General features: G+C 35.1%; 1 protein-coding gene across 4 annotated transcripts in view; it reads left to right on the forward strand.

The window, feature by feature from the left end:
- Positions 1–17,597, forward strand: part of CSMD3 (CUB and Sushi multiple domains 3) — a 1,163,243-nt gene that overhangs the window by 850,968 nt on the left and 294,678 nt on the right. For all 4 annotated transcript variants that reach the window (XM_028122520.1, XM_088023099.1, XM_028122521.1 and 1 more), the window contains 2 exons: positions 12,355–12,546; positions 17,174–17,300. In XM_028122520.1, coding sequence (XP_027978321.1) covers positions 12,355–12,546; positions 17,174–17,300 — 319 coding nt within the window. The remainder of the gene's footprint in view (positions 1–12,354; positions 12,547–17,173; positions 17,301–17,597) is intronic.

The raw sequence follows: 17,597 nt of genomic DNA on the forward strand, positions 1-17,597 counted from the left end.
GAACTTTAAGACTCATCTTTGATCTTTTCCCACTGATGCTTACTTACCTTGACTCCTTCAGTCAGAGTTAGCTTACTTGGTAACATTTCATTTGCAGAAATTTCTGTTCTCAACTAATATAAGTTATCACACTGTACTGTCGTTACACTTTATTGCAAACATATTGTGCCTATTTCTTCAGGGGGCCATTTCCTCTCTTCATGTCTGTAGTCAGTTTTAGTTCAGTTGCATCTCTTTACATATTCTTAGTAAATTAACATGTGGTCTGAATACTGATTTTATAAAATGCTTTTGTATTATAGAAGAAGATTCTACAAGGGCACATATTTTAAATATTCATAAACTTCTTAGAGGCAGTAATTAATTTCTTAACATAAAAGAATTTGCTAAGGTGCCCAAACATGGGGGAAAATGTAAAAGACCATGTTTTTGTGTATGAATCCTTGTATCTGGTTATTTCTAAATCTAATTCCACCCTGCCATTCTGTGTTATGTTCCTCCTTACAATTATCCAAACTTAGCCTCTGAAACATCTGAGAGAACCCTTTGTGATGTAGAGGAGTTCCTGGGATTCCCATTAAGAGAATTAGAGACAGAAGAGAGAACAGTTGGCTCTAGGGCAGATCAAGTAAGGATTCATAAATGCGATGGTATTACAGGTTGGGTTGGTGGGTTGCAAAAAAAGAAATGGTGGGGAGTATACCAGGTAAAGAGAATAGGATAAAGGCACAGAGACTGCTATAGAAAGATCCTGTTAAGCACATTCAAGGCAAATACTGCAAATGATCCAATTCGGACTAATCCCATTTACCTAGCTCCTCACAATTCTAGTGTTAACACAAACAGGCCTTTTATGACCACCCTTATCTAATGACAGGTATCTTATCCAATGATGGTCACTCTCTGTCTTTCTGTTGTCCATTTTGTTGCCTTGTGTGGTTGCCTGGTTATTTTCAATTTTAGGTAGAGAGAAACAAACATTTGGCTGAGAAAAAATTGAGGAAATATTTTAAAGAACAGAACTTTTTAAGGTGCATTTTATTTCAACTGTCTTATTGGCCCATTCATTATATAATCATTAAGATTATATAATGGACCCGTGGAAACAGTAGTTGAGATGTTGCTTTTGGTTTCAAGTAATGGAAAACCTAACCATAGCTTAAATAAACAGGATTTATTTTTCTCATATAAGACAAAAGATGAGAAACAGGTAGGTAGGTTCTTGACTCAACTGTCCAACCTAGGCAACAAGTGTCCTGCCCCTAGCCCTCTTCTCTGGCATCCCTAGAGTGTCCATTTTTTTGTCCTAATGCTTGTGATATGGTCACAAGACGCTACTTTAACTCCAGGCATATTCAAGGCAGGGAGAAAGAGGGAACAGGTAGTGGCAACCACAAATGCTCCTTTATCAGGAATGCAATTCTTCTGTCAGACATTCTCTTATCTCTCTGTTCAAAACTGAGCCATGAGGTTATACCTGGATTTCCCAGTAAGGCAAGCTGGGAAATGAATTATTTGGCAGACTAAATAATTGACTTAGGATTAGACCACCATGTTAGACTGCCTGATACGATTCTGTTACTGCTGGGAATAAAATCAGGTTGTTTGTGAGGAAGAAGAGAAGAGATATTGAGAATACAACGTACAGTGTCTACTACAATATACAACTCTAACAGTTATTCCAAAAAAAAAAAAAAAATCCATAGATGTTGCATCAAATATATGCCTCTCCGATTAATGGTATTATGGTATTATGGAAGCCCAGGCTCTTGGGTGTTTAGAAAGGAAAAGCATTTGATTTACCCATTATTAATAATTTTAGCTCTACTACACTAAGAAGACAGTGAGCTTCTTTCACTCTTCTTCATCAATAAATAAATTATATACATACTTGTGAAAATGCTACACCACACTTGAAGGGACAAACCCTCCCATTCCTTTATTTTTCTAAAGTAAATTAAATCTCTTCAGTCATTATCCATTAAGATAAACATAACAGAAACATAACATTAAGAGTTGTCAAGAATAATCGTATTTAGCCTTTGTGGGGATATCCTTCTCCCAGATAAGTTTCTCAGTCAGCTCTATCTAGTTTGACTAGAACAATTGAAACCTAGATAGCTACACTGGTTGAGTGTAAAACGGCATGATAAACTTGGTCAGACCTTGACTACCATTAGCGAATCAATCCCACTACTCAACCTCTCAGAATTAACTCCCTCTTAGAGTCAGGCCCTTCTTCCATTCTTCTCAAATTAATGGCTATCAGATGCTCTTGCCCTGGAGAAATCTGAAACTCATCCCAAATAAAGATATAGACAAAGCATATTTTTTTAATACAAATTAGTCGACAATTTCCCTGTGACCCCTAAAGGCATAGCTGCATTTCCTGGAGAGAATGGGAGAGTAAAGAGAGAGAAAACTACCATCTCCTTCTAAAGCTGGAAGAACATATCAGAAATTAAGATATCATTATAGTATCCATCTTAAAGTATCACTCTGTTCTGGATCACTCTGTAATAGAACTCAGAAAAACCTGATAGGATAGCCTGACCAGACTTCAGCCCCTCAATGCACATTTCAAGAAGGCAGCTGTAAATCCAGTGTCTTTCACTGAATCTCTCTCACTGAAGGCTAAGCTGTAGAAATGCCATTTCTATTTGGTCATATGTCTTATCTTCCCTTTTATTACTGTACTGAGTTTATATTTATTATGGAATCATAGTTTGTCTTTCCCCTCTGGAATGTTTTATGCCCTGGAGATAAAGAGAACAGTGAATAATACAAAGTTCCTGCTCATATGGAGCTAATTTTTAGTGGGACAAGACAGAAAAGAAAGACAAGAGGAAAGGATAAGAGACTGCTAACCAAGCAATTGGAAAGATAATATAGGAGATGGGGCTACTGTAGCTAGTTGGTTCAGGGACTTCATCTCAGAAGAGGTATTACTTGAGTTGATATAGGAATTATAAGAAGGGACAACCACAGACAGATCTGTGGGCAGAGGGTGCCAGGCAGATAGATCATTAAGTGCAAAGGCTCAAGAGAGACCTGAGCTTAACTTGTGTGGGTAGAACTGAATGAGCAAGGAGAATGGGACAAAATAAAAAAGTGGAAGCTAGGCAGGGGTGAGGTAGACTATAGTGAGGGGTTGAGTTTTACCTAAAAGATACAGAGAGACCTTTCAACACTAGCGTATCTTTAAATATTAGAGTTAAAAATAACAACTAACATTTATCTACTCTCTACTAGGTATAAGATATAACCCTATGAGGAAGGAACTATTATCCCCAGTTGGAAGAAGAGGAAAACGGGGTGCCTGGGTGGCTCAGATGGTTAAGTGTCTGTCTTTGGCTCAGGTCATGACCCCAGGGTCCTGGGATCGAGTCCCGCATCGGGCTCCTTGCTCGGCGGGGAGTCTGCTTCTCCCTCTCCTTCTGCCTCTCCCCCTGCTTGTTCTCTCTCTGTCTCTCTCGCAAATGAATAAATAAAATCTTTAAAAAAAAAAAGAAGAAGAAGAAGAGGAAAAGGAAGCACACAAGAGTTATGCTTCTTGCCCAAGGTCACAAAGCTATCAAGTACAGATACAGAAATTGAACTGAAGGGCTCTGCCTCTTAATCACCGTACTATATTACCTCCAACCCAAGTTTGGGATGTTTTATATTTGAAATTCCATGGATTTATTATTTTTTATTGTTAATGTAAATGTAAAAACAAATAATATTTTAAAAAGTAAATGTAATTCTTTCCAAAGACACTTTCATCATTTTACGCCTGAGAATCGGAATGCTTTCTTATTGGCTAAACTTAACAATTAGGGAATAACTTAGACCTACTGTCTTTTATGTTGTTTGTGTAGTCTTTAAACTTTATGTCTTGAAGTTATGCTTCATTGCAGATTCTTTTAGCTCTATTCATTTGTAGTTCTCCCACTTTCATTCAGTAGAAAGTAATTGGGTATTTTAAACAACCATCCATTATGGAGCTAAAGCGCACCTTTTTTGATGGATTATAGCATTGTCTTCTCAAAAGCTGATCTGGTAAACGGCCATGATGCCCAGACATTAGACACTATCTCTGGGCCTCTTGTTATCACCTCTGCACATTTAATTTGCTAAAAAGCCCATTGGAGAAATGTTCATTATCCCAAGGGAAAAAGTTCAGCTATATTTGGACCCTTTTAGCCTCCCAGTCTTGTTGTTTGAAATGATTCAGTAATCCACATGGAACATGCACATTACAAATTTTATATTCAAATTAATGATGGGCATTAGCTAATTTGTGATGCCTTTTCTTGTGTACTAACCTTATAAATATATAATAAGTTATTCTTATTTAAACTCTTTAATTACTAGTATGTTGTTGGCAGTGTTAATCATGAAAAAAAACCTCTAACTTTATTCTTTGGATATAGTTGGATAAGTAAATTACAAGGGAGCAACAAAGTTATTGCATGTTGTTCTGTGTCCCATAAACACTTAACAGATGCATTTGACATTTCTTCATTAAAACTTGGAATTAACCAGGTAATAAAGGAAGTACTGACTAATGCTGCATTATGTAATATAAGGTATTCTAGCTAAAATATTAAAGAAATATTTCTTGATTATCTGTCACTTACATAGATAATATTAGATAGTTCTTCATAATAAAATAACAAAGTCACTGTCATTTTTATAACTTTGACGTCCCAAAAGCTTTGTAAGTTTTGAACTTAAATATCTAAAGACTACTAATATACTCCTTACATAAAAATTAATTTTGGGGGGATTGAAGACTTACATGGGAGTATAAAAACATTAAAATATTTAGGAAAAAGGGGCACTTGAATGGCTCAGTCGGTTAAGCATCTGACCTTTGGGTCAGGTCAGGATCCCTGGTCCTGGGATGAGCCCCTCTTCAGGGCTGCTTCTCCCTCTCCCTCTCCCCGCCGCCAATCGTGCTCTCTCTCACTATCTCTTTCTCTCAAATAAATCTTTACAAAAATAAATAAAATAAAATATTTAGGGAAAAAAGTGTGGCCTAGAACAGCGGTGTCTTTCAGGTGGAGTAAGATTTCTAAAACAAGATATACAAGCAAAAACCTGTCAATAATCAGTAACATCTCTGCCCTTCTAAGCACTTCCCTGAAGTGTAGAGACTAAAAACCTGTATTTCCCATACCCTGGCCAGCGAAGATCTCTACTTAGATTCTGCCGATTAAATGCAGTCCTGTGAGAGCCGCCAGGTGGAACGGATGGAGAAGCATTATTGTCTATCGGTGTGGCAGGTGGGAGTGTGAGGCTGACAGGTGGGAGTGTGAGGCTGACAGATGGTTTTATGTGGCAGCAGCTTCCTTGAACTCCAAGATGTCCTGAAAGCCAGCAGTGGTCTTCTGACCTTCACTCTGTCTGCATTTCTTGTATTTTCCCTCAATACAAGAGGAATAAAGATGTACCTATTTCTTGTATGGAATCTTAGCAATTCAAAATGTCTAAGTGCCTTCTATTTTCCTGACCAAACCCCAGTCATCATTTATTTTATTTTTTTTAAAGATTTTATTTATTCGTTTGAGACACAGAGATACAGAGAGAGAGAGCATGAGCAGGGGGAGAAGCAGGGGGAGAAGCAGAGGGAGAGGGAGAAGCAGACTCCCCGCTGAGCCAGGAGCCCAAAGTGGGGCTCAATCCCAGGACCCCAGGATCATGACCTGAGCTGAAGGCAGACACTTAACCATCTGAGCCACCCAGGCGCCCCCATCATTTATTTTTTTAAATGCTTCTATAACAAAACACCCCATGAACAAAGTAGAAAGATGAGACATTTTTAGGAAATATTTACAATATATATATATATATATAACAGAAAAATGTAAACTCTATGGAAAGGAATCCTATAAATTAATAGGAAAATGAAAAGAAAATTTCACATGAAAGTAGCCTCAGGTAGGCAATAAGCAAACAAAAAAAATGCTTAATAGAAATTGAAAAAAAAACCTAAAATAATATGTTATTACATATTCATGAAGTTAGTAAAAATTAAAATGCTCTACAATACTATATGCTGATGGCAATTTGAAGAACATGAAATTCTTTTAACTTTGGGGAATGCAAGTTGGTAAAGTCACCTAGGAGAGTAATTTGGCAATATCTAGTAAAATTCCATTCCTAGATGTATCTAGAATACACCAACTATACAGTTTGGCCAAATACCAAATGGCTGATAGTTAAAAATTAATGTTCATGGGCGCCTGGGTGGCTCAGTTGGTTAAGCGACTGCCTTCGGCTCAGGTCATGATCCCGGAGTCCTGGGATCGAGTCCCACATCAGGCTCCCGGCTCAACGGGGAGCCTGCTTCTCCCTCTGACCTTCTCCCCTCTCATGCTGTTTCTCTTTCTCTCTCTCTCTCTCAAATAAATAAATAAAATCTTTAAAAAAAATTAATGTTCAGGCAAAGCTGAATCTCACCATCCCAGAATAATGTACAAATCTATGATGTGCAAGACACAAACTAGCCTATTTAAAAATATCGCTCACTTTTTCAGGCCCAACAGATTAAAATATAGGAAAATCTGTAATGTTTTCTACTCAGAACTTTATACATAGGATTTAGACCATCAGAAATTTAAAAAAAAATATTTACCATATCTCTGATTCCTCTTGTTGGAAATGCATATCAATCATTTCCAAAATTTGCTTGTTGAAATGTTTTACTTCTATATACTGAAAACTGTAAGGATTGTCTTCTTAAACCATTCTTATAAAGTTTGTGGTTTCAAAGTTTGATATGTTTCATAGAGTTTGACTAGTGAGGAATAAGTTTGTGCCTTTTTTTTATTAGTTTGACTAGTGAGAATAAAGGAATGTGTAGTCATTTAATACCTTCTTCTCTTTATTCCTATTATATTCTATATTATGTCTGAATCAAAGAGGATTATCACAGCTGTTGTGCATGACTGTGGACAATTTCTTGCTTGTGAATTTTATTTATTTTTTTTCCCCACTTGCAAATTTTAGAGTGGCAAAGTTGACATTCTACTTTGTATACATCCTCATTTAAATATAAGGAATTCTATGGGCGCCTGGGTGGCTCAGATGGTTGGGCGTCTGCCTTCGGCTCAGGTCATGATCCTGGAGTCCTGGGATCGAGTCCCGCATCAGGCTCCCTGCTCCTTGGGAGCCTGCTTCTCCCTCTGCCTTTCTCTCTCTCTGCGTCTCTCTCTCTGCCTCTCTCTCTCTCTGTCTCTCATGAATAAATAAATAAAATCTTTAAAAATAAATATAAGGAATTCTAAAATGAGACATTTTCTTGCAAGATTCACGGCCTAAGTAGAATTTAGTAATCAAACATTAAATACAATTCTTTTTTTTTTTTAAGATTTTATTTATTCATCTGAGATGCAGAGATAGAGAGAGAGAGAGAGCATGAGCAGGGAGAGAGGCAGAGGGAGAGGGAGAAGCAGGCTCCTCGCTGAGCCAGGAGCCCAATGTGGGGCTCGATCCCAGGACCCTGGGATCATGACCTGAGCCGAAAGCAGACGCCTAACCAACTGAGCCACCCAGGCGCCCCATTAAATAAAATTCTTATAGATTATTCCACGAAATATTATGAACCAAATCCACCAAAGAATTCAGTAGAGATTAAAATGATAGGATAATCTAATCTTTATTTGTTTCCTTGCATTATTATTTAAAATTTGATGGTCTTAGTTTCAGAAAGGATATCATTCTTTACTGTATTTAGCCAACATGCTTTCTCAGTTCCCTTATTAACAACCTATTTCCTTTTTATTTAACAACTGAAAGTTCTTAGTTTTGGTCTATACTAGATCTAACGTATCTTCATTCACCATTAAATACTCTTAAAATGTAACTTTTAAAATATTAAGTACATATTTACATTTTAACTGAATTTCAAAAAAAATAAAGCATATAAAGGTCTTCTTGGTTTAAGTTCCATCAGAAATGCTGACTTACATTCAAAGCCTGAGTTTTCAAATATTTATATTGTAAGCCATCTGCCTTATTGTATTACTGTTCTGCTGACCATGTGACATTACCCCATGTGAATACATAGCTATTGCTCATAAACAAATTGCACAGAATTATGTTGAGGTAGGAATTCAACAATCTTTCAGTAGGCCAAGGCAGAAGTTATAAAGCAGATTAGCAGATTTGGTGGAATCTTAGGACAAAATGAACTCTGGATCCCTACATGGGTTAGTAATGTGCAAAAGGAGACAAAAAAGTATAGCCTTTTTGTAGCAGGGAATAATTGGAAACAATGTAAATGCTCATCAGATGGAAAATAAATAAATAAATTTTGGAGTATGTTACTCATGGAATACCACAGAGTAGTTAAAATGAATAAAAGGTGTATGTGTGATGTGATGTGTGTGTGTGTGTGTGTGTGTGTGTGTGTGTGTGTGTGTGTGTGTGTGTGTAAAGGTTAAAATATAATGCTGGGCAATAAATAAAGCCTCAGAAGAAATTTAAAAATAATTTTATAATTTATAAAATGTATAAATAGTTACAGGATGCCTGGGTGGCTCAGTTGGTTAAGTGTCAGACTTTGGCTCAGGTTATGATCTCAGGGTCCTGGGGTGCATGCAGCCCCAGGTCCAGGCTCCCTGCTCAGCGGGGAGTCTGATTGTCACTATCCCTCTATCTCTCTCCCTACTCATGCTCACATGCCCTCTCTCTCTTTCTCTCTCTCTCTGTTAAATAAATAAACTTTTTAAAAATGTATAAGTGCAAAACATACTATGTTATTCATAGATATGTAGATACGTGATAAAAATATAAAATAGGTGTGAGAATAATATACTAATTCAGAATATTTGCTAGCTCCTGGTAGGGAAAAACCAGAAAAGGATGAGAGGAGAACAAAAAGGAGTTTTAACTTGTTTTATAATATTTATTTCTTAATAATATGTGAATATGAATCAATTAATATGACTATTAATCTGAAAACTAATCTGAAATAATATTAATATTAATCTGTAGCCACTATGATACTAGAATCTGATAGAGCCAAATGGTGAAGTTGTTATGTTATTCTTGGTATTCTTTTGTGGGTTTCAAATAATGACTGAAAAATAAATTAGAAATCCTTATACTAATGGCGGCAGGAAAGGAATTAAATCTCAGTTTAAAAGTCATTCATTAGGTCAAAAGGATTTAGGTAATGGGGATTTTCAGTTCATTTTGTGCTCTAGAAATTTTCATTTCATCAGAGTATCAAATTTCAGGAGGAATGGTGAATATTTACGGTATATGGGATTTTTCATACAAGAGATGCAAATCTTTATTTAATTGTCAGTTTCAAGTATTTGAGCTTTTCAACGAAAAGACTGGCAGCTGAATGTTTCCATAAAGATAAGACAGATCTGAATATTTATGAATAAGCAACAATAATTCTACCAAATTGGACTAAATTATGTTGTGCTTTGTAGCTTATATACTATTGTCCATGTGCATTTTTATCTACAATGCAAAGTTTTATAAATTATCTTAATTTACAAAGAATATCTCCATTTTACCTCATCACCAGCAATTGCCAACCACATTTACAGAACATTCAAATTAAGGAAGGATGAATTTGGTAATAAATCTTGAAAAAGGAGCTTGATTTCCATTTTTATTTTGATAAATGGTATATGATAAAACTCAGAAGTGACAGCATTTTGAATGATAAACTGAATATTATGTCTGGTATATTACAAACTTGTAATTTTTAAGCAAGGACACTTTAAATGTAGTATTAAGTATGCAGATCCATGCAAAGTAATGCGTCCTGAAATTTTAAAGTTACTGCTTCTGCTATTTCTGCTTCTGTATTTGAAAGATTGATTTGCTTGACCATGTATCCTTTATATCTCATATATGTCACAATTTGAGTCAACGACTTCTAACTTCTTGTTTGGCTCTGTTTCTGAAGCTGTTTACATTTGCCTTATTTTAACATATTTTCACCCCAATGAAACTGCCACAAATTGATCTGTACAGGAAATTCCTGAAGATTTTTTTAAATTGTTTCATAAACTTCGGTTTCTCATCAGCATTATTTTAGTTTCTTTTTCAGTTGTCTCCTCAAGATAATTGCCTCTAAAAATCCACACTCATTCACAAAAATCTTTAAACACTTTCTATGTGCCAAGATTTGTGCTGGGAAGGCATTGTGGAAAAAAGGGCGGGAGGGGAATGAAATAATTCCACTCTATAGAAAAACAAAGAAAAGAAGCAAATGGTTGTAAAATAATTAAAATGTGCAAAGTAATTCTATGAGTTAGCAGGAAAAAAAAAAAAAAATGGCTAAGGCCCGAAAGAAGAAAGTAGGAAGGGTTTCTTATGTTCTCTGAGAGGTGATGTATCCCTCAATATACTGAAATCATCATATATATTCAGTACTTTGAGATATGCAAGTTTTGGTGATTTAATATCTGTTTTGACATTCTAGGAAGTCAATGGTCAAATTCGTGATTTGACATACTTGAGCTAATACGTGCTTTTTTGTTTTCTAGTTCAAATCTAGATTAATTTGGGCACAGATCTATGCCTATAAAAGAGATGCAAATCTTTTTGTTTATAATATGATTTGCACACATACAAGTTCTTTTTCTCCAACATTATTTGACTTGAAATCACAGATTTTCCAAACTCGTGAAGCTCTCTAGAATATTCTTTATAGTCCTCTAGTCTCAGAAGCTGTAACTGGTGTAAATCGCACCGAATTATCTTTGGCACATTCATTCTATTATTTACCTTACATTTATACACTTTGTAAGACACTAAAGACAAGAACTCCAGGGGCACCTGGAGTTAGGTTCACCTCAGTAGGTTAAGTGTCTGCCTTCAGCTCAAGTCATGATCCCAGGATCCTGGGATTAAGCTCCATGTGGCTCCCTGCTCAGCCGGGAGTCTGCTTCTCTCTCTCCCTCTGACCCTCCTCCCGCTTGCATGCTCTCTCTCTCTCAAATAAACAAATAAAATCTTAAAAAAAAAAAAAGATGAGAACTCCATAGCTAAGGAGCCTAGATTTTGATTACTACAATCATGCTTGGTTTAAATCATGAAGTATCCTTTTCTAGTTCTTTCAGAATCTTAATAGTGAATTGTGCCATGATTGTTAGGTTTTTAATATTTGTTCTTGTTGACTTTATTCTGCATATGCACACAAGGCCTTCTGGACCAAGACAGATGAACACTTATAACTTAAATAATATAATAATAATAACAGGGTGGCCCCCACTGTTTTGACCCAGTCCTTACCCCTGTAGTAACATGATGGAAATCAGATGGCAAAATTGACACGAGTGGCCAGGGACAAGGGATGAAGAAAAATGGACTTGCTCTGCTTAAGGCAGCTGACTTCCCCTACTCTCCCAAAAGGAGGGAGAAAGACGCATGCTGTTTGGAGATGGGATGGAAAGGATCCTGAGCTCTCATTTTAACCTCTGGAATGTAAATACATATCTCTAAGAGGCAGGTTAGCCTGCTATGTCTCCGGTTATTATAACCTAGAGATGTCTGTAAGGCCCTGGGCTTCATTCTCCCTCAAAGTATAAACATTCTCCCTCAAAGTAGAAACCTCCTCTGGAGTCAGGTAAAGCTCTCCAGCATTTTATCACTTCTGGTACAGTTAGTTGTAAATTAACTTCTTCAGGGTTACTCTTACCTCAGGAAACCAAGTTTCCAGCAAAATTCATTCAGAAAGCCCAAACTGCTGGACACAAAAATGGTTTCTTTGCACCAGAGAATGACAACATGTAGCTTTGATACATTTTTGTTTTTGTTTTCCTGTGAGAATTTTTGAAAGCTATATATTTTGGAGAGGGTAGAATATAAAAATTCATAGTTCTTTAAGCTGAATTCTGTTATATTAACTCTTGAAAAACTATATTTTTAATATGAGACTATGATTTCCTTCCAATGTTATCAAAGTAAAGCGATCTACAGTTATATTTGCAAGGGACATACCTGTTAATTGGACAGTTATGATTTCACGAGTTTGTCTGAATTTTAAGACTTTGATGATATAATCCTAGTAGACACATTGGTCAGAATTTATTGTGAGCCATAATTCACTTGAGGTAAGCAAGAAACTTAGTGCTATAACAAGCCATGATACAGTTATCTAGACCATGGGGTATCGTTGCTAAAGTTTAAAATTAAAATCACTCAATAAAATTACAGCAAATTCTAATTTTCAAGAAAAAAAACTCTTTATGGCTACTGAAAACTATCAGAATTAAATATTGTTAGAGTAATACAATTAGGAAAAAGTAATAATTATGTTAAAAACAATAGAAGACTGTACAATTTTAAATCTTCCTGTTTAATGTTGCTTTTAATAATTTTGTATTCTTATCACAGGTTTTGAACTTTCACATTGTGAGGATCCTGGCATTCCACAATTTGGATACAAGATCAGTGACCAAGGCCACTTTGCCGGTAGCACTATTATATACGGATGCAATCCAGGCTATACTCTCCATGGCAGTAGCCTTCTCAAGTGCATGACCGGAGAGAGAAGGGCGTGGGACTATCCTCTGCCTTCCTGTATTGGTAGGATCCTCTTTTATATTTTCATAATTATTTCTGTAGAAGTGTTATCCATATGTGCTGTACCTTTTCAAATGATCTTATCTGTCCACGCACAACTCATACCTTAAATCATGAAGTTCACGAACTCATAGCTCACATTTGTCAGAGGAAATGAATGGAAAGCGAAAGGGTCTTTTTCATAAATTCATCAGTAAGTACATTTTTTGTACAACATGGATGAAGTCGTATGGAGTCATTTCAATTCTCCTCTCTTGATAAAAGACTTAACTCACTACAAAAATATGTTAACACTCTTAACATACACGTTTACTGAATCACATCCATGAGATTCGTTTTAATAAACAAAATTATCACCTGTCCTGGTGTCAAGGTAGATGAAAAAACAATGAACTATTCTCAATAACTTCAAAGGCTTTCTTTTTATATATACTTTTTCAAAAATCTAAGGAAGTAATAAACTTTTCTGATGTGTATGTAGTATAACATAATTAACCAATTTCAATAAGAAGAAGCAAGTGATACCAGATATACTGCCTACAGGAAGCTAGAGAATGGATCGTGATCTCATTGTACAGCTGGAGTACTACCAAATTATAGATCAGTTACTGAGTGGGTATGTGTGGGTAGGAGGGAGGATAGAGAAGTGTTGATAAAGATGCCAGTTTTGGAGTTTGTTTGTTTAGTTTTTTTTTTTTTTTTTGGTTGGTGGGGGGGGTTTGTTTTTTGTTTTCTTCCTGCTCCAAAGATCAAATAGGTGTCTGGCTTGAATGCTAGGCCAACAAAAGGAAACATTTTAACAAAAAACATTGACTCCTTAATAGTGAAGAAACATGCAGCTACTCTTTAGCCATTCTTATTTCTTGGTCATATTTGTGGAGGCACAAATCCATTCTGCATCAGGACCATATAAATAAAATCAACCAAAACTTAAAAAAAAAAAGGTAACTGCTTTATTAAGGTATAACTAATATCTAAATACTGTGCATATTTGAAATATATAAATTGATGAGTTTGGAAACTTAAACTTTTCAAATTTCTTTGTCAGTTGATATGATTAACATACGAATCTCCACAAAACCTACTAGAAAGCAAGTAGAAAAAAGTGAAATTCCAGTCATTAAAGGCCTTGCATCTAATTACACGGTGTTTTTGATGTCACAAGACTTCTGTTGGTTTATTGAAACATTGATTCACGTAAGAAGCAAACATGTTTTTATCTAACCAAAATGCAATCATAGGCCTTTCTTTTCAGATGGCACCTGATTTGGGATAGTTTACGAAGGTAATATCTAAAATAATAATCAACCTACATTAACAAAGCTTGGGATTCTGGAATATGACCAACAGTGAGCCCACTGGCATTAGTTATGAGAAAAATAAAGCACTGATTAATTCTCTCTGAGGTTGTATTCTTTGATGTAAATATGAAATATATTCAGAAAAGCATTAAGGATTGCAATTACACAATACTATAAACTTGTAAGTACCGATTTTCCGTGCTGTCCTTAAAACTAAGCTCACAAAACAAATATATTAAAACATATATATTTTCTGTATATGTTGAACCAAGCTAAAGACATTCTTCTTTTTAAAAGATTTTATGTAAACAAAGGACATTTGGTTTTTGATCAGAAGATTTTAATTCTGTTCATAACAAATCAATGTGCTTCATATTTACAAATCTCCCAAGTCAAAACTTAATAATTTGAGGGATGCCTGTGTGGCACAGTCGGTTAAGCATTCAACTCTTGGTTTTGGCTCAGGTCGTGGTCTCAGGGTCCTGAGATCCAGCCCCAGGTTGGGCTCCATGCTCAACGTGGATTCTGCTTAGAGTTTCTCTCTCCCTCTCCCTCTGCTCCTCCCTGCCAAAAAATAAATTAATTAATTAAAAAAGAAAAAAAACCTTAGTGACTTGATACTGCTCGGGATTTCATGAGAAGGGTAAACTTTTTTTTTTTCTTTTTAATGATGGATGATCAGGAATAACAGCTGAAAACAGTTGGATGGATGATGTGTCATGCTGATGATTTCCATGATAACAGAATACGAAATTCTATTTTAGATGCTGTTCTCTACTGGCAACAATTAATAGCTTTACCACCTGGCCTAAGAGCATAATTTTCTGTGGTCACTAAACTTAAATATCTATTATGGCTATATATTTGCCTCTCTCAAATAAGAAACTTTTTCTGTTATATGGATTCTTTCTAGGTAATTATGTTTCTGAAGCTTATACATGGATCAAACAAATAATTTTTTGAAACACCATAGCCAGAAGGATTTAACCTATATACCTTCTTTAAATACTATTTCATTTTTATACTGAAAACATAAGTCTCTTGTTAGGATATGAACTCTATCTAGCGCTATGGCATATCTCACTGGCTCATTTGAAGTCAAAATGCCAGGTAAAATTTGTAGAAAAGAAATATGGAGAAAAAAGATCTATGTTTAAATTCAAGATACAACACAGTATACAAAACATCAGTTTGACCTTTAATTGACTAAAAGTTAGTCTGGGGGAATGAATATCAAATCTGTTCTCATAGTATATGTATGCCATAATAGTGATAAATTATAAAGAAATGATGTAAAATGAATTAAAATAGGTACATAGTGCAAGCTTATCCACAAAATTTTTGTTAAAAAACGAGAAAAAAAATCTAAATGAGTGATGGCAACATCTTAAATACTGATATCTTCTTTTTATGTTAAAAATAACAAACTTGTTATTGTAAATTTTTTTTAAGATTTTATTTATTTGACAAAGAGAGACACAGCGAGAGGGAACACAAGCAGGGGGAGTGGGAGAGGGAGAAGCAGGCTTCCCGCTGAGCAGGGAGCCTGATGCCAGGCTCGATCCCAGGACCCTGGGATCATGACCTGAGCCAAAGGCAGACGTTTAATTACTGAGCCACCCAGGCGCCCCTTGTTATTGTAAATTAAATTAATGTTGTAATACAAATAAAGTTGCTTGTCCTCTCTAAATGAGTATATTAGTCAGCATTCTCCAGTGAAATAGAATCAGTAGAGTATCTAAATCTAGATCCATCTATCTAAGAGATTTATTTATTTTAAGGAATTGACTCCTGCAGTTGTGGGAGCTGACAAGTTCAAAATCCATAGGGAAAGTCAAAAGGCTAGAAACAGGCAGACATCAATGCTGCAGTTTCAAAGAATTTCATTTTTTCTTAGAAAATTCAGTTTTTGCTCTTGCAGCCTTCTAAATGACTAGATGAGAGCTACCCACATTATCAAAGGATAACTTCTTTTCCTTAAACTCAGTTGATCATAGACGTTAACCACATCTATAAAATACTTTCATGTCAATATCTACATTAGTGTTTGATTAAATAACTGGATACTATAGCCTAGCCAAGTTGACACATAAAACTAAGCATCACAATGTGGTGAAATACAATATGTAAAAATCTTTGAAATAATTTTACCTATATGAATACAGCCTACTCATTTGAACCATTTCATTCAGTTGCTATTAGGTCTCTTCCAAATGTTAAAAGTTTGTCATTGACTGGCTTGGCTACAATAATAAAAACAAAACAACAACAAAAACAAAAAACCCAAGAATTCAGCCATTGATTGTAAGATGGAAATAGTGCAGAGAACAAGAAAAATAAATATAGAAGTACCTTCAAATATTTAAGCACAAAGTAAAATGTTTTGGTTTTGAGATTTTGGGTTTTTTTGTTTGTTTGTTTTTTGGTAGGAAATAATCTGGAGAATTTTCAAATGTATTATGTGTTACAGTGTTATGCTTGTTTCAAGGGTTAGAGATGTAGCATGATATACTAACAGTAGCACTTAGTTTCTCTCATGTCCAGTACAGACCGCTCCTTCTAGATTATCTGTTTACGGAAGTAAAACCTCTATAGATATCTCAATGAATTAAATAGCTTCAGAATGGAGAGGAAATCCTCCAAAAGATTAATATATATATATATATATGTATATATATATATATAATATGACAACACTTAACATTTTTAATTTGAGTTTTGTAAAATTTATAAAATTTAGTTTTGACCCATTAAATCAAAACTAAACTAGATTTTACTGAAGTGAGAAATCTAATAAAAATGCCACTTTGACTTTTGGGGGGTTAAAAGGGAAAGAGTTTAGAGTGATTAAAAGGGGAATAAAAGGACAATGAAATTTAGACGGCCTGAGGGACTGCAGTAAAGATTATTTTTTCTCAGAGGCAGGGTAGCAAGATGATGAATTTGTTCAGACCGCAACCAAGGTGCAGTGAGCAACTTGCCATCTGTTTCCCCTTTTTAAATTATCATTACTTAACCACACATCTTAAAATCTTTGAATGCCTAAAATCAGAGTTCCTGAGTGTGTCCTTTTTTTATTCCCTAATTAGGTTAATTTTATTATCATTTGTGTGATCTAACTTGAGACTTTGTTTTATTGTATAGTATATTTTTGCTTCAATCAAAACATTAATCTGAGAAAGTATATAGAGATGTATTGTTTTAAGAGGAAGGATAATCAAGTCTTGTTTTCCTCAAGGTGAAAAAATACATATTTTTGAGAAATTCGTCCATTGTTTTTACAAAGATTGGCATTCAATTATGACTTAATGTTTTCTATTTTTTTATAGCTGAATGTGGAGGTCGCTTTAAAGGAGAATCATCAGGAAGAATCTTATCTCCTGGTTATCCCTTTCCATATGACAATAATCTGCGTTGCATGTGGATGATTGAGGTAGATCCAGGAAACATTGTCAGGTAAATGGATTTCATTTTCTCAAAATTACTGGGGAATCTGAAATTTCTGAACAACCTCACTGTACAATATCAAGCATCAAGGTTTTTCAGTATTTTTAGCCTTGGCAAAGAAAGATGTGGTTTTCATCTGTTTAAAGTATGAAAAGTATTCAGAAGCGTGATTTATTGATTTATGGGTCACAATCGTAGCTCATATAACCCCTAGAGGGAAGCTTTTCGTAGTTATAATAGACCACAGATATTAAGAATATTTTTATTCTTCTTTGAGACTTTAATCTTTCAATTCTTGAAGATTCA

The sequence above is a fragment of the Eumetopias jubatus genome, unplaced genomic scaffold (genome assembly GCF_037043125.1).
Source record: "Eumetopias jubatus isolate StellerSeaLion01/CBP00866 unplaced genomic scaffold, mEumJub1_p1.0 scaffold_4, whole genome shotgun sequence".
Taxonomy (NCBI): Eukaryota; Metazoa; Chordata; class Mammalia; order Carnivora; family Otariidae; genus Eumetopias; species Eumetopias jubatus.